Here is a 22558-nt window from a genome sequence, read left to right on the forward strand (position 1 = left end):
TGCCCCAACCCCCCAATCGGCCCTACCCTGAGCGTGACTGAGGGTGGCATCGCAATCCCCCGATCCGCCCTGCTCTGTGCATGACAGGGGGAGGCGCCCAACTCCCCAATCGGCCCTGCTCTGAGCCTGACCAGGGGCCGCACCTAGGGATTGGGCGTGCCCTCTGCCACCCGGGAGCAGGCCTAAGCCAGCAGGTCGTTATCTCCCGAGGGGTCCCAGACTGCAAGAGGGCACAGGCCGGGTGGGGGACCCCCCTCTCACCCCACCCCGAGTGCACAAATTTTTGTGCACCGGGCCTCTAGTCTTAATAATAATTATTTAAGCAGTGGTTCTCAACTGAGAAGTTTTGTTCCATGGAGGTTATTTGGCAATGTCTGGCAAAAGCTTTGCTTGCTGTGATTGGGGTAGGCATATGCTATTAGCATCTAGTAGGTAGAGGCCAGGGATGCTGCTAAAACATCCAAGATACAGGGCAGCCCCACAACAGACAATTATCTGGTCCAAAGTGTCAGTAGTGCTAGGTGCAGGACCCTGTTTTATAGTAAGTCTTGATATATGTGGTAGAGCGATTCCTGCTTGCTCCTACACACACTTTATAACATTCTTTTTTCTTCAGAGTTGCCTTTGCTATTTTTGTATGAATTTGTCCCTCTGAATTTTAAAGTCAGATTTCCAAGTTCTATGAAAACCCTGTCCAGAGTTTGATTGGAATTGCATTGTTTCTAGACTGAGTGAGAACTGGTGGCTAAGTAGGATTGGGATTTTCTGTGGTGCACACCGTGATGTCATCATTTATTTCCTAAATGGTGAAGAGAATTGCCTCTGACCCTGTCTGGGACCAGTGACTTCTCTGTGAGAAGAACTACCTGTTCCTTTTCTCTGACCATTACAGTGACTTCCTATATCTTGTTAATTTTAGCAAATTTTCCATGGATTTTGCCCAGCTTGTCTTTAGTTTTCAAATATACTAGCATAACGTCCAGAGTTCTTTTTTTAGCCTTTGCCATATTTGGGGTTAGGTTTGATTTTGCATTCCTCAAATTGTTAATTTGGGACTTTTACTGCTTTTTTATGAATCTTAAGTTATTCATTTTTAAGTGTTTTCAATTAAGAGTCAACTTTTTCTTTTATTCTTCTTCCTTTCTACTGTGTCTTTCATTTCTGGGATTTTCTAATTTAATTTTGTTTGGTCTAATTTAAGTTGAATGTTTAGACTCAATTTTTAGACTTCTCTTAAGATATTCAAAGCTATGAATTTTTCATTAGGGTATCACTTTAACATTATTCTACAAGTTTTGATAAGTAATGGTTTCTGGGTATTTATAATTTTCCTTTAAGGTTTCTTATTTGACTTATGGACTGTTTAGAACTTTGTTTTAAAGTAATGTGTGGTTTTCCTAGTTACTTTTTATTACTGATTCCTAATTAAATTTCAATTGTGGCTAGAGAATGGGTTTTTGATATATACATGTTTTATTCATGACTTACTTTATGGCCCATTACAGAGAACTTTTCTACATGTTCCATGTGCACTTGAGAACAAAATTCTAAATGATAGGCATGGTTTCTTTATGGGTTCCATTTCATCAAGTGGGTTGCTTAATTATCAATTTTCAAAGAGGTATATTTAACCCTCCTATACCCCACCCCATCACTATTGATGTTACACTTTGTCATTCTAGCCATTTTTATAGTCACACAGAAATTTTTAAATATCTACCTGGAGAAGTAAACCTTTAAAAAATCTTTGAGTATAACTCTTTAGCCCAATATTGCTTTTGTTTCCTGTTATATATATTTTGTTTGATATTGATATAGCTATACCAGCTTTCTTCTTAAAGTTGTTTGCCCACTTTCCACTTTTAAAAAAAATGTTACTGTTCATGTGTCTGTGTTTTAGGAATGTCTCCTATAAACAGAATATAGCTAGATTTTATTTACTAGCAATTCAGTTTTTTAATCTGTTAACTGGCAAATTTGGTTCATTTACATTTATTGTGATTACTGACATACCTGACTTCATTACCACCTTATGTGGCGCTTTCTATTTTCCTATGATTTTTAGTCCACTTTTTTCCCTCTCCTTTGTTTTAAAAGTATACTCTTGCCCTTAAGAGGTGAGCACAGACAGAAAAGAAGGGAGCCTCTGCCCCTTTCAAAACTGAAGTCAAAGCAAGGCCAAAAGCCAGAATGCCATGCTGATGGCCTCCATAGCCCACAACAAAACTTGCATGTCACTCATTTTCTAGCAGCCCAACATCCACAGAAGGCCCCCAAGAACAAGTCTGATGACTGTGTCATCAAGTTCCCCCTGACCAGTCAGCTTTGAAGAAGCTCCAAGATAACACTGTACCCGTGTCCCTTGGATCCATCGGGTTGTGGATGTGAAGCAGCTCTGTGGCAAGGTCCATGCCCTGATCAGGTCTGATGCAGAGAAGGCGGACTTCTATGTTGCTTCGGATAGTGCCACTTCAGGGGGATCATCTAAACTACAATAAGCTTTCCCCCAGCTAAAAGTAGAATTTACATACTATTTACCCTTCCTTTTAGTGCTGAACTTTGATTTTGTGGTGACTAAAGACAATCAGATTCTCCCCTTCCTACCAAATAAAACAAAGGTCTTACACTGCTTCAACTCTCATCACAGCCTTCCCCTCCTATCAAAATTGTGCAGTCCTTTAATTCTGCCAGAGTAAATCCCCCAAATTGGACACTAATATGAGTTTATTCAAGGTTTTGTATTAACTCACAAACTTACGAGACTTTTCACTGTTTAACATTTCTTGCATCTCAGACCTTCCTTCTGGGATTCGTCACCATCTTCCTGAGATCAGGCTCATGGCCAGTGTTTCTGGCAGTGCTTGTCATCTTATACTTGATCTTAAGTGCTCTTTAATGATATAGAAGTGACATTTATCTTACCTCTCATTTTACTCTCCCATCTTCTGCTTTTTATTGTTGAGAGGCTGTCAGTCTATTTATCATCTTTCCTCCTCTGCCCGTCCTCTTTTGTTCTGTCATTTTCACTACAATTGATGTAGGGTCAGGTTTTCTTTTATCTGTGTTGCTGGGAATATATTTTGGTTCCTAAATCTGGGACCTCAGATCTTCCAGCAAGTCTGGGAAACAGCCTTTGAATATGGCTGCTCCCCACATTCATTAGAACTGTGTAAACTTTTCCGTTTTCCATCACTTTTAAGCTCTTTCTTAGTTCCCATCTTTTCCTTTGTGTGTAATGGGGAATTCATTCAGTCTCCTAGTTTACTAATTTTCTTTTTTGGCTCTGATCAATAATCTTCAATGTTAACTTGTGCCCAGAGTTTTAAATTTCAATTAGATTTTTCCTATCTGGAAGTTATTTGGCTCTTTCTCAAGTGCCTACGCTCTAATTTTTATACCTTGTTCATTTTTTTATATCTTTTGATTAAAAATGCTTAGTCATTTAAAATTATTGGGAAAGTGTTAATACTGAGCTTGTTTCTGACTTATTTCCATGTGAGACTGTAAGTTTGGCATTGGATTAGAATGGACTTTTGTTTTTCTATGCCTTTGAGATGCAAGGTTACGCGTATGTCCATCCAGAAACAACGGGTATTCTTATCTGCCAGGCCCCAGAATGCCTGGGGTGACTTAACAGGCTGTACTTTTCTGGACCACAGAGGTGGTTTAAATATGAACTCCAGACCTAGGAGGCATCTCTTACCTGATACCCGGCTGAGTCAGACTCTTTATAGTCTTCTAGCTTCTTTTTGCTGGTGGGATGATTTTATTTTTTTTAGTCTGTGTTTTCACTGCAGGGGCTCATGGTTCCATCTCCCCAGCTTGCCAATGCCCTAACATTGTCTGCTGCTAAGGTTGAAGAGTAGAGAAATGTCACAAGGGCAGTAAAAACTTCAACTGCAATGATAACAGAGTTTGGGGGCAACTGCAGGCAGAAGCAGAGGTGTGTGTGGTGGGGAGCTTGCTAATCACCTCATGCTGCTGCAGAAATACCCGCCTCCTTCAGACAGCACCCTTCTCCCAGCAGCCAGGAACTGCTTAATGCAGAAGTGGGTCTGTCTGAGTGCCTGTAAAGGGCTGGGGGTGAACAGGAAACCTGCTAGGAAACCAGTGTTAATCTTGGATAGATTTCAAGTATTAAATTGGAATGCAGCATCCTATATAATAAAGAGGTGATATGCAAATTGACCATCATGCCCTCACACAAGATGGCCGCCAAGGCAGGGCAGTGGTGGGCGATCAGGCCGGCAGGGGAGGGCAGTTGTGGGGGACCATGCCACCAGGAGAGGGCAGTTGGGAGTGATCGGGCCAGCAGGGGAGCAGTTAGGCATCGATCAGGCTGGCAGGGGAGAGGTTAGGGGTGATCAGGCTGGCAGGCAGAAGCAGTTAGGGGCAATCAGGCAGGCAAGCGGTTGAGAGCCAGCAGTCCCGGATTGTGAGCGGGATGTCCCACAGGGATCGGGCCTAAACCGGCAGTTGGACATCCCCCGAGGGGTCCCAGATTAGAGAGGGTGCAGGCTGGGCTGAGGGACAATCCCCCCCACCCCGCAGTGCACGAATTTTGTGCACTGGTCCTCTAGTTTAATATATTGCTCCCAATTGTATTTTTTAAAGTTTGGAGTAGCAGGAGATATTTTATACCTAGAAAATACAGTGCAGTTAGCCTAATGAATTGAAGTTTGCTTTTAAAAGTATTGTTGAAGATAAAGTGTCAATTCTTCTGGTGCCACTCTATTTCCAGAGCCCATGGGGAGCATGTCATCCATGGAGGTGAATGTCGACATGCTGGAGCAGATGGACCTGATGGACATGAATGACCAGGAGGCCCTGGATGTTTTTTTGAATTCAGGAGAAGATAATGCCGTGCTGTCCCCTGTCTTAGGTAGGAGGTGTCAGACCTGCATAAAACCTCTTCACATTATCCCTTCAGAGGGCAGACATCAGGGTAATGATGCACAGGTCTCTAAGCCGCAGTCAACTGCTTATTCTCACCCATTTCCACTCGCCTGTGCCTGGTCTCGCAGTAGTGGGCAAATGAGACAGCTGTTCCATCATGAATTTCTCAAAGACTTCTAGTGCTCTACCCATACACCGTCTAAGAACAGGGCACTTTCTCAATTCCTGTTTTACCTCCTCTGTCTCAGAATTTGAGTTTAGTTTTTGTGGTTATTTCAAAGACTGGAATTTGGGGGAAGGTGGGAGATTGCCTGTGACTCACACACCTGGTGCTGGTCTGAGCATGCATTTGTCATCTTTAACTCTCATTCAGCTATTTATTTCACTTTTGTTGTGGGCAAGGCCAAGGTATGTGTTCAGCATTTGGCTTATATTTTTAAAAACCGGAGCAACCCTGTGGGCACTTGCACTTCATGCCTTCCCAAACTTTCACATTTATTCAGCAAATATTTACTGAGGTTCCAAACCTATACATGGGCTCACTTCATTTTAAATTTCAGATCAGACCTTCGGGGATCTTCTTATACACAGAATCATTACAGAGCAAGCACTGCTGTTGTTTCACATACACACAGGGAAAGGCAAAGCGCAGGCCTCCTGTGGCACCTGGGCCCTCGACAGTTTCGCCGGCACCAGTTCCCACTGCCTCTGAGGTCAAGCCCTTTAGAGTTCTTGCCAGTTTGTTGTTTTCAACTTCTCCGTCCTCTTTTCCCAGCAAATCTGTGAGAACAGAGTCGTCCCCAGGAGGGCAGCCCTATGCTGAGAGGCTGGGACACTGGACGTGGGAAGGAATGCTGGCCCCTTTCCCAGAGTCAAGAAGAGATTTAGAAACAGGGACTCCATCATCTGCATATGCTTTGGTTCCTTTAAGAACTTATTGACTCCCCATGAAATTGGAGAAATGCAAAAAAGATTGAGTTTTTCTCTTAGCATTACTTTCTCTGAATTACTACTTGCAAAGATATAAAGAGTAAATCTAGGTTATCATGGTTATGGGGATGCTCCTCAAAGAAATGCAGGGAGCGCCCTAGGGCCTTCATCACAGTATTTCCCTGGACATGGTGGGAAGGCCTCAGGGTCTTCCCATCTGTCACAGAGGGCAGAAGGATCAGTGCAGGCCCCTGGATGCCTCGCTGATCACCTGGCTTAGCCTCTTCCAGGGACAGTTCCTGCACTGGCGTGGGAGTCTCCTTGGTAGCCCCAGCTCACCACAACAAAACATTGACACCTTTTTTAATAGCATGAGTTCAGACCACCATCTTCAGTAGCAGTTTTAAACTGTGATACTTTTATCACAGGGTTGTTCCTATTTTGCAGGGCCTGAATCAAATACTGGTCAGAATGAAATTACTCTCCCGGTTCCAAATCTCCCGGAATTACGAGCCCAGCCACCTTCTTTATCTTCCACCTGCACTGACCCAGCCACCCAGGACTCCAGTGAAGGTGGGGAGTCCCCCGTCGTTCAGTCTGATGAGGAGGGAGTTGAAGTGGACACTGCCCTGGCCACTTTACACAGCGACGACAGCGACTCCTAAACCCGCATGGCACCCCGAGCACCGCTGAGAAGACCCAGCTGTGCAGAATCCCACTGAAGGCAGGCGGTTGACAGGGGCTCTTGATTGTCACACAATTCCCAGTAATTTCTGAGAAACTGACTGAAAGAAAAGCTAACAATAAAGTTTGAGGACTTTAACTGAGGGAGTCCATGGCCAGTTTGTACAGAAAGGCTTCCACACACATGCATCCTTCAGGCTTTAGGGGGCAGGAAGGGCAACTGGGGTCCACGCAGGCCACCAAGGAGCCCGCAGGGCTGGCGGGGCCGGGAAATGTGGTCTTCACGTGGCCTCAGCAAGAAAAGGACCTTCACAGACAGAAAACCCTGCTTCCTCCAAAACCTAACTGCAGTTAAACTCCGTGCTAAAAAAAGTGGGTTTTTGTCACAAAATTATTAACAGTTCAACAGCTAACCCGCGTTAACAGCAGAGCACACACCTGGGTCCACAGGAAAACAAACCAAGCAGTCTGCCGTTCTGACTCCTGACAAGGATGGGGTTTCCTGTCTGCATTCCTCACAGCCGGGCACCTGGCGAGAGGCGCCTCGCCCGCCCTCAGGATGAGGGAAGCCTCGCACCAGCCCCGGGGCGGCCCAGCCCTGTCCTTGCTGCTGCCAGTGGCCTCCGCAGGAAACAAGAGGCAAGCAGCAGGCATTGGGTTTTGCTCGAAGGGGATTCAAACCATCAGCAGTAGAGGAAGGTGAGCCGAGTCAGGCTGTGTTGGCTGCCACTCGGGCTGAGGGAGGACTCTCGCCCTCCACCCGTTTACCGGAAAAGAAAGCTCATTTCATTCACTCATCTTCCACAAGACAAATGTCAAAAAAACTTTGTTTTTATTATTAAACCTTGTAGTACAAACCTGAAAAGTAAACAAAAAACTGGCAATAAACAACATGAAGTCTTCCCTCCCAAGGGAGGAGTGCAGAGCAGCGCTAATAAATTAAATGTCAAACTGTAAGCCATAGGCAGAAGTTTACTGTCAAAAAGAGGGAAAGTACACAGCAAGGCCATAAAAACCGGACAACCACATTGGAAAACACTTGACTCCGTTTATGTAACTGTTAAATATTCCAAAACAGTTCAGTCTCTGCAACAACAACCAACAAAGTGGATCACAGGACGTTCCTGACAGTCCCACTGGCAAGCTCAGTGCAGTATGGGTAGCTACGGGATCGATGAATCCAATTATGAAACAAAGAACAGCTTGTGAAAACAGTTTCCCTTCTTTATTCCACACATACTGTACACACAACTGGAGAAGGGCAACAGCTACTCCATTATTATTTTTGTGTTGTTGTTCAGTGATGTAAGCAGCACTTATAAATGTTACAAGAAAAACCCTGTAAGCATCCAATCCAACCGATGAAGAAACTGAAATGTAAGGCTTTTCTTCATCTTGTCTTCTCACCCCCCTCCCCACGCCCACTGAGAAAAAGGCTCAAGTATTTAAAACAATTTACAGGCATATGTACAAAAGGATGGGATTCTTTTTTTTTTTCTTTTTGTTACAACATGAAGAGAAAAATAGACAAGATGAGCACAAATGCATTTTCACATTCAAAAAGAACTGCAGACCTCCTAGTGGCTCTAAGTATGATCCTAAACGAAACAAATTTAACAAGAAGATTAATGCTGACTTGTGAGGTGTGAAACAAGCAGTGAGATGAGATGGAATGTTAGAAAGATTGCACGTCTATGACAAAGAAGCACTTACGGCTTCAATCACTTTTTTTTCTTTTTCTTCCCTTAAGGATGCTATTGAAGGGTTTTTTGATAAAGTAGCCAACAGCACCAAAAAAATAACAGAATGGATTTCCTAATGAAATCAGGCACAGGTTTCCGCACGGGACCCCTCCGAGACAGGCAGTCTTTTTCTTCTCTTCTTTTTTCCTTAGATGCATAGTGATGTGCTGGTAAGGAGAACCTCGTCACTCAAATCTCCTCATTTTGTCTGTGGTTAGGAAACAGTGTCCGCCTTCAGCTGCCACAACCGCCCAGAGAAACAAAATGGGGTTCTCCGATTTTAAAAGTTACAAACTCATCTTGCACATGACTGAAGAAAAGACAGCCAAAGTAAAGCCATTTCTTTTCAAGTTTGTGTGTGTGTGTGTGTGTCCTACCCCTTTTCTCTCTAGAAAAATCTCACATGACTGAAAGTTTTAAAATTTGTTCTCCAAACTTCACCCTCTTCAAAAATGGGTTAAAAAAATCCTTTTTTCCCCAACAGTTACAAAAAAACAAAAAAAAAACCAAAAAGGCTTTTGTCAGCCACAGGGGCGATACAAATTAATACAGCCCCTCAAGGGTTTTAAAACAGTGAATATACGGCAGTTTCAAAAATCTGACTGCAGTATCTAGGTATTCTAAGTACAAAAAAAAAGTTCAAGAGTTTAATGCTAAAACAAAATTAGTTCTCTAAAACCAGAAGAAAATCTTCTTTAGAGCTAGTGCAAAGACAGCTTGTATCCTACAGCAAGTACTCCAAACTAGAATATAATAATTACAAAAAATAGATCTCAATCGGCTGCGGTGTGGGCAGCTTCAGGACGAGCTCGCTGCACTCCGGGAGGAGCTGGAGGACGCCAGCCGGGAGGGTGGCACGTCCACCGTTGCTCTCTTGCGGGGCCCCCTTTTTGGTGTCGGTTTACTGAGACAGTTCTCCATGCTGCCGTTCTTACCAGAGACCTTGCCACAGATCTGATTGACCAGGCTGATGATCTGTTCCTGTTAAGGGTTGGAAGGAAGACAAAGAATTAACAAACCAGAAGAGTGCTGCCCCCAGAACCACACCAGGACCTTTGAGAGAAGAGCGGGCAGCGTGGCAGAGCTGCCAGTCCTCCTCATCAGACCACATCAAATGCAGACTTCTGAGCGCTGCCCAAGGAGCGGGTTGCAGGAAAGTCGGGGCAGACTTTAGGCATCAGGCCGAGTCTGAGATGCAGCAGGCTAGAGAACTAGACAGGCCGAACAGTTCTGAGGATGCACCTAAAACATGCTTTCCGTCTTAGGGAGAACCCACTGCCACCTCACCTGACAGCCAGCACAGCACAGGCCAGGGTGCCTGTCACATCGCCTAACCTCCAGTTCCTGTCAGGGACCCAAGGGAGCCTGATAGCACCTCCTGGTGGCTGCAAGGTGTAGACAAACTAATATGCTAAAGCCTGAAATACATGGTCCTATAACTACACGGTTTGCTACGTAATTGTTTCCTAAAAGCTGTATCCCAATCTGGGTCTACTCCTGGTCTTGAGGTACAGATTCCCTCACCACACAGCCAGACACACAGCCCTGAGACAAACACGGCCAAACACATCAGCAGCCCACGGGGACCTCTGTGAGTGACCCCTGCAGCCTCGGAGTTCAGAGGTTAGCCAGCTGCCACCGGGGCCCCACCTAGGAAGGGGAGGACTCAGCTCACCGCCTCCACAATGAGCATTTAGGAGAAAAGACCCATGGACTTGAGGCCTCAGGTCTTCTCCACGTGCTCCCTGGGTGGTGACACAGGCCTGAAGCTGCCGTTTCACTGGCGACCCTGACACTCCAGCCTAGTTCACCTGGTCTCGCAAATGAATGCAAACACTTGTCTAGGAACATTTCCGTTGCTCCCTCCTCCCTCCCTCTGTGAAGGAGAGATGGCAAACAAAACACGCATTCTTATAATTCACTCGAGATAACCAATTATCTGTTGGTATCAAAAATACATTTGTAACATAACTCAATCATCCAATTTCAAAAGAAACCACACAAAAATATCAAAATGTCATGTAGCTCTGACATAACATTTATGACACCTGCTGGGCCAGGGAGGGAGAGAACCATGTGGCTCAGGGAGCACGGGTGGCCGCCCCTTTACTCACATAGAGGCCTGAGGGCCAGCCAGGTCCTGCCTGCCTCCGGCCTTCTGGAAACAGCACCAGAAGGCTCCTTGTACAGAAATGAAAGGGTAAAAGGCAACGAGTGAGAAGTGTCTGAAAGGAGAGAGTTAAAGATGCCCTGGGAAGGGGCAGGGCTGAATATTTGTGAAATACAATCTCTGCCCATTTGGACACTTAGACATAAACATGTAACACGTGATAAATAGATGAGCTGTAAAACCCAGTGACATGGGACTAAAGCCACCTCCACAGCACGAGGAAGCCCACACTTCGCCACGGCCCACCGCCTGGCCAGGGCTGTTTGCTGGGCTTCAACAAGAGCTTGTGGTGCTCTCAGAGCCGTTTCCCAAAATCCAAACCAGGGCTAAAAATTCCGCAACTAAACAGTTCAACTTCCCAACGGACTTGCAGAGTTCCATTTACTAAAATAAGCCAGGCCACTGGGAGCTCAGGTGGCTTCAGAGCACCACCAACCAAGCTTTAGACCAGTGATGGCGAACCTATGACACGCGTGTCAGAGGTGACACGCAAACTCATTTTTTTGGTTGATTTTTCTTTGTTAAATGGCATTTAAATATATAAAATAAATATCAAAAATATAAGTCTTTGTTTTACTATGGTTGCAAATATCAAAAAATTTCTATATGTGACACGGCACCAGAGTTAAGTTAGGGTTTTTCAAAACGCTGACACGCCGAGCTCAAAAGGTTCGCCATCACTGCTTTAGACCAACAGGCCCCACGTGTGGGATTCTTCTTCCAGGACCTCGGTCTCATCAAACCTCTCGCTACAAGACAGCTGGAGGTGGAAACACCCGCATTTTGGAGAGCTTCAAAATCACCATGGAAAAGCCCACTGCTGCCGGCTGCACTCTGCCAGTTGTCAGACACCAGGGTTATTTTTAACTGTTCTAGAAGCCATTTGCTGGTAAAGTGATGGTGGAAGGGCAAAGTGGTTCCTGGCTTTGCCCAACATGCTCTTAAAAAGCCAAGATGCCAAGATCTATTTTCAGCCTCCAATCTTATAACCGAGCCAAAGACTTGCACCAAACCTGCCCCACAGCTGGGCTCCCTCAGAGGCCCCCTCGCCACAGAGGCCTGTTGGGCACCCAGGTGTGTGATGGCTTCGTGCGGTCACCTTCCACTGGATTAACCTCCGGGGAGCCTAAGGGGAGCAGGAGGGAGGCTCCAGGCAGGGCCCACAGCTGCACAGGTTGTGCCCTGTACATGGCTTGTGGCCCTGAGCACCGTGCCGCAGTGAGGAGGACCACGCTGCAGAAGATGGTGGGCAAGGGCTGGGGGAAGGGCCCCTGGTGGCAGCGTGTGCAGCAGTGGGCCGGCCAGGATGGGGGACAGGTCCCCATGGCAATCTGAGAGGGATCCTCAAGAAGGGCTCTGGGCCAGTCAGAAGTGAAAGGTGCCCTCTGAGGGGCAGGGCCGTGTGTTGCAGGAAGCATTTATGAGAAACTGCTGAAGGGGTGACAGCAGACAGAGGGACACACGTGCTCGCTGCATTGGAGCCGAGAGCCTGGGAGCAGGGCTTTTCCTGCAGCCCCTCAGCTGAAGGAAGTGCACTCACCCACGGGAGTCGAATGGACTGTACATACCAACCAGCTGGCACAAGAAGGGCCCCATATGGAGCGTCTCTGAGGCCGAGTGGGGGTCTCAGTGAAGACATGCCTGGGGCACAGGAACCAGGGAGGGACAGGGAGTCCCACCCTGGCTCCTTCACTGCGGGCACAAGCACTGGCAGCCTTGGGAATTGGCTGGACCTAGGATTTACTTGGAAGGTGGAACCAACAGGACTTACAGAAATGGATGCACAGTGAGAGAGAAAGGCCCTCTCCACGTGTTAGCTGAGGCCCGTGGCTGAGGGCAAAGAGCCTGGTCCCTGCTGGATGCAATTCTCTGCCAGGCACGGAGCCTGGGGAGCTCTGAGAGCTGCCCTGGCATCATGTGCCACCACCTGCTGCCCGCTGTGTGCTCTGACCTGAGGTTAGGTGCCTGCTGCCAAAGCACCACGATGCAGCCACAGCCGCCCCTGCCCCCGCTGGCAGCGCTGCCAGGTTATAATGGTCAGTGATGTGAGGTATCACAACCAAGCACGGGGGGGGGGGGGGGGGGGGGGGGCCTCTAAGTTAGAACGAAAGCCTTCTCCTCACCACCAGAGCCCCAGAGCAGAAATCCCTTCTAAGCCCTGCCAGCTGCACGGTCCAGGAAGGGCCACCAACCCAGACTCAGCGCACGGGCCACGGCCAGGAGGGCTCCTCTGCCCTGGCCCCGAGACCCTGAGTCGGGCTTTTCTGAGAACACGGCCACAGGCTTGGTTCTGAGGCCCTCCCAGCAGCCACAGCTGGGATATCCCCGGTCCAGGCGGCTCAGGGTCTGGAAGGAGGAAGGAAAGGCCCTCCCCCTGCCATCAGGGCTAGAATAGGTGCTCAGTTGGGGTCTGTCCTGTGATGGATGGGCACAGGCAGCCCACGTCCCCCATTTCCTTAGCCCAGCCAGCCAGTGCGGCACAGGGGACAGCAGCACCAGATCTTGAAACCACGTCCCTTATAAATGGAGGGAGGCCTGGGGCCAGTAATGCTGACTGAGATGCTGCCAGGGCTCGATGGGGAGGGAGAGCTGCGGCCCTGCGTGGGGAGGTGTGCGCAGGCCCACGTACAAAGCTACGAGCGACATGGAGGAGAAAACTGGAATGAAACCACGTTTGGGAAAGAGAAATTTCCAGTTTCAGTTCCTGGGTTTCTCCAGGTCAGACAACCTCACAATCCCCCATCTTGGGACAGAGTTACTTTCCCACAGGCTGGTCTCTGTCCAGCCACGAGCACCAGAAAGAATCATGGCGGATGCACCTGGTTTCAGGCCGTGCCCAACTGGCTCAAGTTGGGTGCTGAGAGGTCTGCTCATCCCTACAGTAAGTGAGGGCAGGCGACACAACAGCCATTCCCTGCAGGGCCCCTGCTGGCTGATCGCGGAGGCCCTCATGTGGCGACACTGACCTCATCGTAGCGGTACATCAGCTTCAGCCCTCGGCACGACTTCTGCTTCTCCACGTGGCGCAGGGCACACTCCAGGCAGAACACCACGTTCTCGTTCTCCTGAACCACCTGCAAGGAAGACGCTCCTGAGGTGCTGACGGGGATGGTGGCACTGCTGCTGGGACGTGCCCGGGAGGGACGGGAAGGGGGAGGCCCCAGGAACCAGGGACGGCCTGTCCTGACCTCTGCTGTCCACGCTAAGGAGTGTGCATCTCACAGGAAGTTAACGGGGGAAATCACCTGCAGCACGGTCTCCAACAACGCTGTGGAAACGGGTAACGGACTGTCTCCGAGTTGCACCTAAGGTGCCTCGAGTTCCCCCGGTTCCTGCTGCACTTGCCTGAGAGGTTCTAGGTGCCATTAGGCAGGGAAGATGGGATAAAGTACCGATGCTTGTTTAGAAGCTCACACATTCTGAGACCTTTTTGTTCAAAACTACCCTGGCAGGCATAGCGGTGCCAGCTCGGGGGGAGCAGGCCCAGGACATCCCCGCAGCTCCGTCAGTCCAGCTGGGAACGTGGGAGCTGTCCTGCCCCCCAGCCCCTGGCCAGACGCCAACCAGCACAGTCTTGATCCTCTGCCACCCAGACAGGCCCCTCCTGCCACACCCACAAGAGCCTCCAGCGGCCGTGTGAGAGCACACGCCAGACCCCACGGCCACATGGAGCACGTGCAGCAGCATGTGGACAGGCCTGACCCACCACAGACAGCACGGGCGACCTGGACCGTGGGGCAAGGAGAAAGGACAGCTGCCTGGTTTGTGGGGGTTCCCACCCCCCACTCCAACTTCCAGTCCTGTTCTCATTCTGTGTTTAAAATTAAAAGGCAATGCTGCCTTAAGCCACAAGATGCAAGAGGTCCCGGCCCTTTCATAAAGATGTAGACCGGGGGCTCCTGTCTCCAGTGCTTCTGGGCAAAGGCGAGAACACAAGCTAGAGGAGCAAAGAGGTGACGCTGGCAGAGACGCATCACCTTTAAAGACATGGCTAGCGGTAGGGATGGACAAAAATGCCCAGTTACTAGGGGTCCAAGCAATGAAAACTGTAAATACAAGTAAAACCTCAGGTTTTACCTATGAATTTAGAACACATGCTTTATAACATTCAGGCTGATAAATGCCTGGTGACAACTCTCAAGGTACAGGCTTCTGAAGGTGTGCAAATGAGTCCCGGGAGCGGACCAGTGCCACACACGGAGTCCGGAGTGTCGCTCACGCTCACGGGAGTAAGGCAGCTATTATTCCCATGGGAACAATGACGCCAGAGCGAGAGGAATGAACACAGACCTCGAGGACTCTGTGAGTGACCTTCACAAATGTGGGCACAGACAGACTAGACAGAAGACATGTGGTTGTTATGCACTGAATTATATCCACCCAATTCACAGGCTGCCGTCTTGACCCCAATAGCTTAGAATGTGATGATTTGTAGACGGGCCTGGAAAGAGGTGATTAAGGTAAAATGAGGTTTTAAGTGTGGGGTCCAGTCCAATATGACGTATGTTCTTACAAGAAGAAATTAGGACACAGATATGCAGAAGGAAGACCAGGGGAGGAACTGGGAGAAGGGGGCACCTACAAGCCAAGGAAGAGAGAGGCCTTAGAAGGAACCAACCCTGCTGACACCTGGGTCTCGGACTCCCAGCCTCTGCCATGGTGCTGAAAAAGTATCTTTGTTGGAGCCCCCAGTCTGTGGTATTTGCCACAGGAGCCCCAGCAAACTAATACAGCAGTTTCTCTCCTTCTTTCAGAGTTCTGACCTCCCTGATGTTACAAAGAGCATATGATTCAACTGGGACTGGCTGTGTGGCCCATCTCTTCTGCGGGGCAGCTGGGTGGGAGCCAGGCACCTGGGTGAGCAATGCAGTCAGACCTGACACACTTGCTGCTCTGCGTCTAGGCACGTGGGCCTCATGTGAGGGCGTTGGTGCCATGCTGGCAGGGGGTGAGCACTTACTTTTTAAGCTCCTCTTTCTGGAGGAAGAATGCACACAGGAGGGGAGAGGGCACCAGCACTGGAGGCCACGAGTGCCAGGCTGAGGTGTGTGGTGGGGAGCACCTGGAGTGGGAGGTGGGGCACCCACATACCTGTGTCAGGGCAGCTGCCCAGTGGGAAGGGAGAGATGAGCTACCCCAGCCCAGCTGTCCACTAAGCCAAGTTCTGCCAGGCCCCTCTGGCCTGGGATGGGCGGGTAACCCAGCCACACCATCACAGGTGAGGCTGAGGCGGAGCAGCCCCAAGCTCTCGGACACTGAGGGAACAAACCCCATAGAATGGAAGGGAGACGGGGGCTGTGCTGGCAGACGGAGGGGCAGGAGGAAGAGCTGGCTCAGAGGCAACTCTGATCAGAGGCGGGGAGGCTGGGGACGGGAGAGTGTTGCTGAAGAGAAACATTCGTTTTAACCGAAGACAGATTTCAGAGTCCTGAGGACAATGAGACAGGTCACGGAGGTGAATGGAAACTGGGGAAAAGCCAAGGTTAGGTGAGGTCCTACGTCAACTTTGGCAGCAGCGTGGGGGCAGCTCAGCCCCTCACCAGGGGACACCAAGGGAAGCCTGGGGAGGGGGTGACAGGGCAGGGTGTGAGGGAGGCCCTCTTCCCGCAGACATGAAGCCACACGTGAGCAGAGACCCTGTGGAGGAGGACGGGCAGAGCAGAGCCCACCCGCCCTCGGTCCCTCTGACCTGGTTGCTGACGATGAGGCACTGACCCCTAGAGGTCGGGACCCTGGCCCAGGGGGGCAGGAGGTCCAAGGGCGGGCCTCTTGACAGGCTTCCTGCAGCGGGAAGCCCCTCTGTGGGCAGGCACAGCGCGCATGCACTGGTGGGAGTCGGCAGGGGTCCCAGGCAGGGGCCCGCAGGCTCACCATGGACAGGTAGCACAAATGTTGGCAGATCTGACACCTCCTCTCTGAGGTCTCCAACTGCAGCCACTTTCGAGGCTTTTTCTTCCCATCCACCACAGTGCTGCTGCTGTCGTGGCTGCCGTAGCGGGCAGAGGAGTGGAGGCCGGCCTCGAACAGCTGCCTCCGCTGCCGCAGCTCCGTATCCCTGTCCAAACACAACACAAGCACCGGGCCCTCAGGAGGCTGAGCACTGCGCCTGGCCGTCCCTCCCCTTCAAAGGGAGCATGCTGCGCCCCAGGCCACTGCCCCCTCCCCCATCCGGGTGCACCCTCCTGTCGGAGGAGGGCGGTGAGAAGTACATGCTCGCCTTCCCAAGGCCCCCAAATGAGGACCCGTGTTCTTCAGTCAGAAGGTCAGACAACCCCCCAGCTTCCGAGGCTACTCTGACAACTGGGCTCTGCCTAACAGGAGCGCCACACACCAGGACACACATGGCAAACCCCTCACTGCTACCTAAGAGGGCCCTGCCCCTTCACTCCGAGCCAAGAACGGATGTAACAAACTATTTGCTGGTATTGTCATCAAAGGTTCGACCAACACGAGTCGAAATCCGTGTGCTGTCCGTCAGCACTACCGACCGAGTCTCTCCCCTGGGAGGGAGAGATCACGAAGCTACATGGTGGGAAAAGAGAAGAGGGTTACACAGGAAGCCAAGCAAAGGGTGGCACTTCTCCTCAGCTTCTGCCCTGATCGGCTTCAACCTTGGGAGAGCTCCTTCGAACGCTGCGGGACGGAAGCTGGGTGTGGGCCTCAACACGGGACAGGCCAGCCACACACAGGCGCTGGGGCTGATGCCAGCTGCCCAGTGGTGTCTCACACACGCATCCTGAGCAGGTTGGCAAGAAGACCGAGTGAGGCTCCGTGGGCCTCTCCACACCCACCCTAACCTCTAGAAAGGAGGCTGTGGCCACCATTTCCTCCCTGGCAACGTGCCGCTAGGATCCGAGGTGCCCGGGCATCAGAGCCACCTCCTGGCCACTCCACAGAGGAATAACCTTTTGCATCAGCACCTCAGGAAATTCTGACTCCAAATAGCAAACATGAAAACAGAAGAGGAAATTTAAATTAAAAAGTAAATAAAAATATAAAAAAACACACCCAAAAGGTTTCACCCATCTAGCCAAGCACCAGTGGGGCCTGGCGCCCTGGCCTCGACCCAGGGCGAGAACCGGGTCTGGTTACCTGAGCTCGTCCAGAAGGGCCGAGATGGTACTGAGAGTGGGGCCGTTCTCCTTTTTCGCTTCCGCCTGTGCAATCTGGTAGAGTAACTTCTCCATGGAAAACGGCTTCGCTATATGGCGGCGCTTCATTTCCTGCAAGAAGCGGTCACATCCCTTTAGAGTGGGCAGGCTTTTTCTTTACGGGGCAGAGGATGCAATCTCAATTTTAAAATTCTGAGTTCCACTGGACTTCAAAGCAGTGAAACTCGTACAACAATCCTGTCTGCCTGTGGGAAAGGCACCAGGGACCAGCAAACGCCATTGCTGCGCCACCAGCCACTGGGCAGGGGCCCCAACGTGACAACGGGGGGAGACTTTCCCCCACTGCCAATGTTACCTCAAGTGCCGTCAGTCGGACCCCCCAGCTTACAGTGCGCCCACAATGGGACTCAGAATCTCTCTTGATACAAATAAACCCCTAACAGATCTTCTTTCCTAGGAAAACCTCTCTGACACCTCTTAGAAACATTTTCTAAAATTACACCCATCTAAAAAGGGACGGGCAGCACAGGGACGTGGGCGTGTGTCTGCGCATGCGCATCGCCTGCCTACCTTGGCCGTCTCGAAGCCCATACTTGTCCACTGGGTGGTGGCAAAGTGCACGGTCTCAGAGACGCTGTAGCCGCAGCACACTTTAGACACAAAGGATCCTGGGAAGCAGACGACGAACTGGCCGCTCTGCTGCACGGTCCTGTGCACCTTGATGCCCTCTTTGCACAGCACCTCCGGGGAGATCTGGGGAGCAGGTCAGGGCTGAGACACACTCCGCAGGACGCACTCGTGGCCGCTCTCCCACCCCCACTGCCCCACCACTGCCCCGGCCTGCCCAGCAGGTGGTGACATGCACACCTGCCCTCCAGGCGGGGCCTCGGGAGTTAAGAAGGGGCCTCTTCATGAGGAGACAGATCAGATTTGGTACTGGAGATTGTTTGTTTCTCATTTAAAAAGTAAAGATGCCAACCTGATCAGAAGAAAGATCTAAACTGATACTGGACCAAGAGTGACAAGAGAGCCACCCAGATGTGCGGCCACTATGAGAACACAGCCCTACAGCCACATCAGAGCCTTTCCCGCCCCCACCCAGCAGTGACCGGGGTGGGAATGGGAAAAATCTTCAATCTGCAGAGCCAGGCAGAGCCACAGAGGTACAGCCTGGGGACCTTCGAACATGCACCCTAGAGGGGCCTGAGCTCAGGTGTCCAAACACGAGGCTAAAAGGACTCCCAGGAACTCAACAGCCTCGTGACTTCCTAAAAATGGGATCAGAAGCCTTTGTGCCCATCCCTGTGAGGTGGAGGGCTTCTGCTCTGTTGTCCAGTCATCCAGGTGCCCAGCAGGTGGGAATAGCAGTACCAACAGACCCCAGTGCCCACCCAAAAGCAGGACCCACCTCACCACACACCCCAGTCTCCACACACAAAACCAGCCCTGCGACAGATTCAAAGGCCACGGCGCACGTGCCCCACGTCCTGTGCAATCTGAGGAAAGCACCTGTCTGGTGTCCATAGAAGAGGAAGGACATCTAGTTTGGATGATGCTGAGGATTCATTTTGCGTTGTCCTCTGTGCCTCTGAAAGGCAGGCCAGCCAAGAGGGTGACTGACAAACAGCCCTGCCTACCCCGTGCCCGGCCGGTGCCAGCACAGGCAGGAGCTGCACATACCATGACGTTGCTCTCCAGCATCTGCAGCCCTGGGGTCCCGTTGGCTTGCAGCAGGGTGTGCACCACATCCTCGAGCTTGCTCTCCTCCTCAGCAGGAATGCAATACCTGATGTTGGGAGACAAGGCAGAGACTTGACCAGGACCCTGCCTGGGGAGCCTGGGCTGGGCCCACCCTGCCTCCTCCCTCGGATAAAGGAGCAAATGTGGGCCTGGGAAGCAGCCTCAGGTGCAGTAGAGAGACTGAAACTTGGAGGAGGGACTGAGTCCTGGGATCGGGGAGGTGCCCGGCTCGGTGACTGGCTCCGTGGTTCTCAGGCCGCACCCACCCCACTCCCAGGCAACACTGCTGCTTCCGACCAGCATAGCACAGCATGCTCATCTTTTATGCAGATCTGACCTATACATGAGCCAAAAAACCTTCAAATCAAAAACAGATGTTTAAAACCCCTTATAAATCAGACCCAGGCACATCTGCAGACTCAATTAGCCTCCCGTGAGTGCGCCAAGGCTGCGTCTCATCCCCGGGCTGGCGTTTGACACTGTTCTGTAACAGGAGGCGCTGCAGAACTAGGATTCGGTGCTGGAATACGCGGTTCCCTCGCCTCTCCAACCCGGCCACCTCGTGAGAGCCTGGCCCAGCTCAAGCTCCTGGCCCCAGAGCCGTGGGCTGGGTGACCGGAAAGGCAGGACAACCCCTCAGTTCTCCAAACACAGAAAAAGTTGGGGGAAGGAGTCCTGCCTGTGCACATGCTGGCTCATGCCTGCGCACGGACTGACCGCGGCCGCTGTGAAATTATGGAATGAGAGGAGGGTGCACCGGGTCGCAGGCCTGCCCCCCCGAGGCAGCTGGGCGTGCCAGAACCCAGCCAGCCAAGGACCAGCTGGCGAAACACACAGGAAATCAACCCACACAGGCCTGCGTCACGCAGACTGAGGGACGATTGGGAGCCGAGCGGTGGAGGCAGCTGCAGGGTGAGGCTCGGGACAGCACAGACCCCAGAGCACAGCTACGGAGCGACAGGGAAGACGGTGGGGGAAGGGCGAGGATGTCGGCAGACCTGAGCTGACAGGGATGTCTGGAACCTTACTGCGGCCACAGAGAGTCGGGGAATTACTGCTGGTGTCCCCAGAAGGGGCACCTACCTGTGAAAATCCAGGGGCCAGGCAGTCGGCGTGCATAAGGCAGGTGTGCCAGGCCTCCTCCAGGCCCTCCCTCTGTCTCCCGTGCCCATAGGGGCCAGCAGGCTGCAGCGGGACACCTGCTGAGTGGGCCCTGGGCAAGGTGACCTCTCCGAGTACAGCCCACCCTCCATCCCAGAGTCTTGACGGGACCTGGGGCTGCAGAGCACAGGCAGCCACTGGCCCAGGGGCAGCCAGGTCAGGGGCAGTGGCTCTGGTGCAGTCGTGACGCTGCCCAGCTCCGGTCACTCTGGGCAGCCGCCCGGCCCTCGGGCCCAGATCCAACCTGGCACCTTCCCCCCAGGCCCGCAGGCAGGCCTGCTCTCGGCTGCGCTGAGGTGTCTGTGATGAAATCCTTCACTTGGAGGCCAAATCCTGTTTCAGCTGCCACATGGAGTGGTTTTTATTATGTTCATGTTATTTCAATGCCAACATATTCTGTTACTGATTTGTGATTTAAACCCAGGGTTTCTAACCAAAATCAGATGTTTTACAAAAAACCGCAACCCATGAAGTTCTCCACTCACACCCCGGCCTCCTCTTCATCCCTCAGTGACGGGCAGGGGTTCGTGTTCAGGAGGCCCACAGACCCCCATTTCCCTTCCTCTGACCCAACCTTCACCCGAGGGGCCGGCAGGGGTGCTGGCTCAAGTCGCAGGTCTGGGGGACTCCCTGAACCCCACACCAGGCCTGCGCTGTCCACAGACGCTTCTCCACGGAAACGACATGGAGGGCACAGGGGCTCCGGGAAGGGGCCACACTTTCTCCCAGTCCCAGTCGCCACCCTCGCCCTGGACAACACAGCTGCACGCACTCTGCCCAAAGCCTCCACAAGCCGGCAGCCACTCACAGACCAACCGCAGGCGCTGAGACCACCCTCCCTTGCACACAGGCTCCCAGGAGGCCCGCAGGTCCTGCTCACATCAATACCAACCACCACTTCCTACAGTGTGGCCAGGAAACAGGGGCACCATAATGAGGCCGCTGCAGACCTGGCTCCTCAGAGCACGGACGGTAGTGCTAAGGCTGTTTGTTTTCGTAAAGAAGCCTCATCACCCGTGAGGACAATAAGCAGTCAGCGCAGGATGAACGTGAGGCTGGTAGACTGTCAGACAACAAGACGTCTGATTATTTGCAGTAATTTCCCATCTGCTACCTAAATAAAGGAACCGAAGAGCCAGCCAGGGATCAGACCTGGGTGGAGGTGACAGGCTCCAGGTGGGCACCGAGCAGGCTGCTTCCCACAAAACAGACAGATGTGTCCAGGGGAGACAACAAGAACTCCATTTCCCATAAGACCTGCTTTCCCTGAAGCCATTGGGGGGGGGGGGGGGGCTCTGCAGAGACACTCAAAACGACTGCTCACGAGGCCAGAAAGGGAACAGAAGGCATGCCTGACACCGCCCACCTGTCCCACTGTGATTCCCTTCCTGTTTCTCAGACCTAGTATGAAACAAACACTTGGAAACCAACAATAACAACTCATATCCTAGAAGAAAAATAAAATAGAAATAGGCAACTGACAAAAAATGGGAACATAAATGAGCATATGAAGTGATGCTTATCACCAGAGCGACTTAAAATATTCCCTGCCACTTGCAGCCCCTCCAACAGAGGCAGGAAATCCCAAGCTGGGAGCTCCGACAAGGAGCTGGGACACAGGAAAGCAGCTCTCGGAGGCTGTCCACGCCCTCACCCCCCGGCATGCCCCCACCAGGGCCAGCATACTCACCAAATGCAGTCAGCACCAGTGTGTAAGTAGTCGATGTAGGGAAGGTGGTTTTGGTCTCGAGACCAGCATGAGGTAGAAAAGACCATGCCAATATTTAGCCAGGGAATTGTCACTCCTAAAACATAAAGGGAGAAAGCAGCAACAATGTCTGAGTAACAGCTATCAGAGTCACTATTTTATTCCCAAACAGGAGAAAGAAAGAAAGAAATGGGATTCAAAACCAGCCAGGCAAAGCCCAGTAAGAAGGACCTTGCTCTTCCTGCTTGCTGCACAGAAGCCAGGCTGAGATGGGCACGCTACAAACAGCAGTGGAAGGGCAGCTTACTCCACAAGTCGGGCAGCACGATGCCCCAGGGAACGTGACCATGATGACTGCTGGCAATAACCAGCAGCCATGGGCTGGGCCCCAAGGCTGAGAACGGGGACACCAGAC

At 51.4% G+C, this 22558-nt stretch overlaps 2 protein-coding genes across 5 annotated transcripts in view; one reads left to right on the forward strand and one right to left on the reverse strand.

Moving 5' to 3' along the window:
* The window catches only part of DTNBP1 (dystrobrevin binding protein 1), a 163804-nt gene extending 155202 nt beyond the window's left edge, over positions 1 to 8602 (forward strand). The window contains exons 9-10 of the mRNA XM_070405700.1: positions 4742 to 4882; positions 6274 to 8602. Coding sequence (XP_070261801.1) covers positions 4742 to 4882; positions 6274 to 6491 — 359 coding nt within the window. The 3' untranslated portion in view covers positions 6492 to 8602. The remainder of the gene's footprint in view (positions 1 to 4741; positions 4883 to 6273) is intronic.
* JARID2 (jumonji and AT-rich interaction domain containing 2) overlaps positions 8256 to 22558 on the reverse strand; it is a 285213-nt gene continuing 270910 nt past the window's right edge. For all 4 annotated transcript variants that reach the window (XM_070405698.1, XM_070405696.1, XM_070405697.1 and 1 more), the window contains 7 exons: positions 22126 to 22240; positions 19215 to 19320; positions 18105 to 18287; positions 17515 to 17645; positions 16294 to 16477; positions 13389 to 13496; positions 8256 to 9233 (listed from right to left, as the gene is read on the reverse strand). In XM_070405698.1, the coding sequence (XP_070261799.1) occupies positions 9051 to 9233; positions 13389 to 13496; positions 16294 to 16477; positions 17515 to 17645; positions 18105 to 18287; positions 19215 to 19320; positions 22126 to 22240 (1010 nt within the window). In that variant the 3' untranslated portion in view covers positions 8256 to 9050. The remainder of the gene's footprint in view (positions 9234 to 13388; positions 13497 to 16293; positions 16478 to 17514; positions 17646 to 18104; positions 18288 to 19214; positions 19321 to 22125; positions 22241 to 22558) is intronic.

The sequence above is a fragment of the Myotis yumanensis genome, unplaced genomic scaffold (assembly GCF_028538775.1).
Source record: "Myotis yumanensis isolate MYYU_CA2020_CCGP unplaced genomic scaffold, mMyoYum1.0.hap1 SCAF_2, whole genome shotgun sequence".
NCBI lineage: Eukaryota > Metazoa > Chordata > Mammalia > Chiroptera > Vespertilionidae > Myotis > Myotis yumanensis.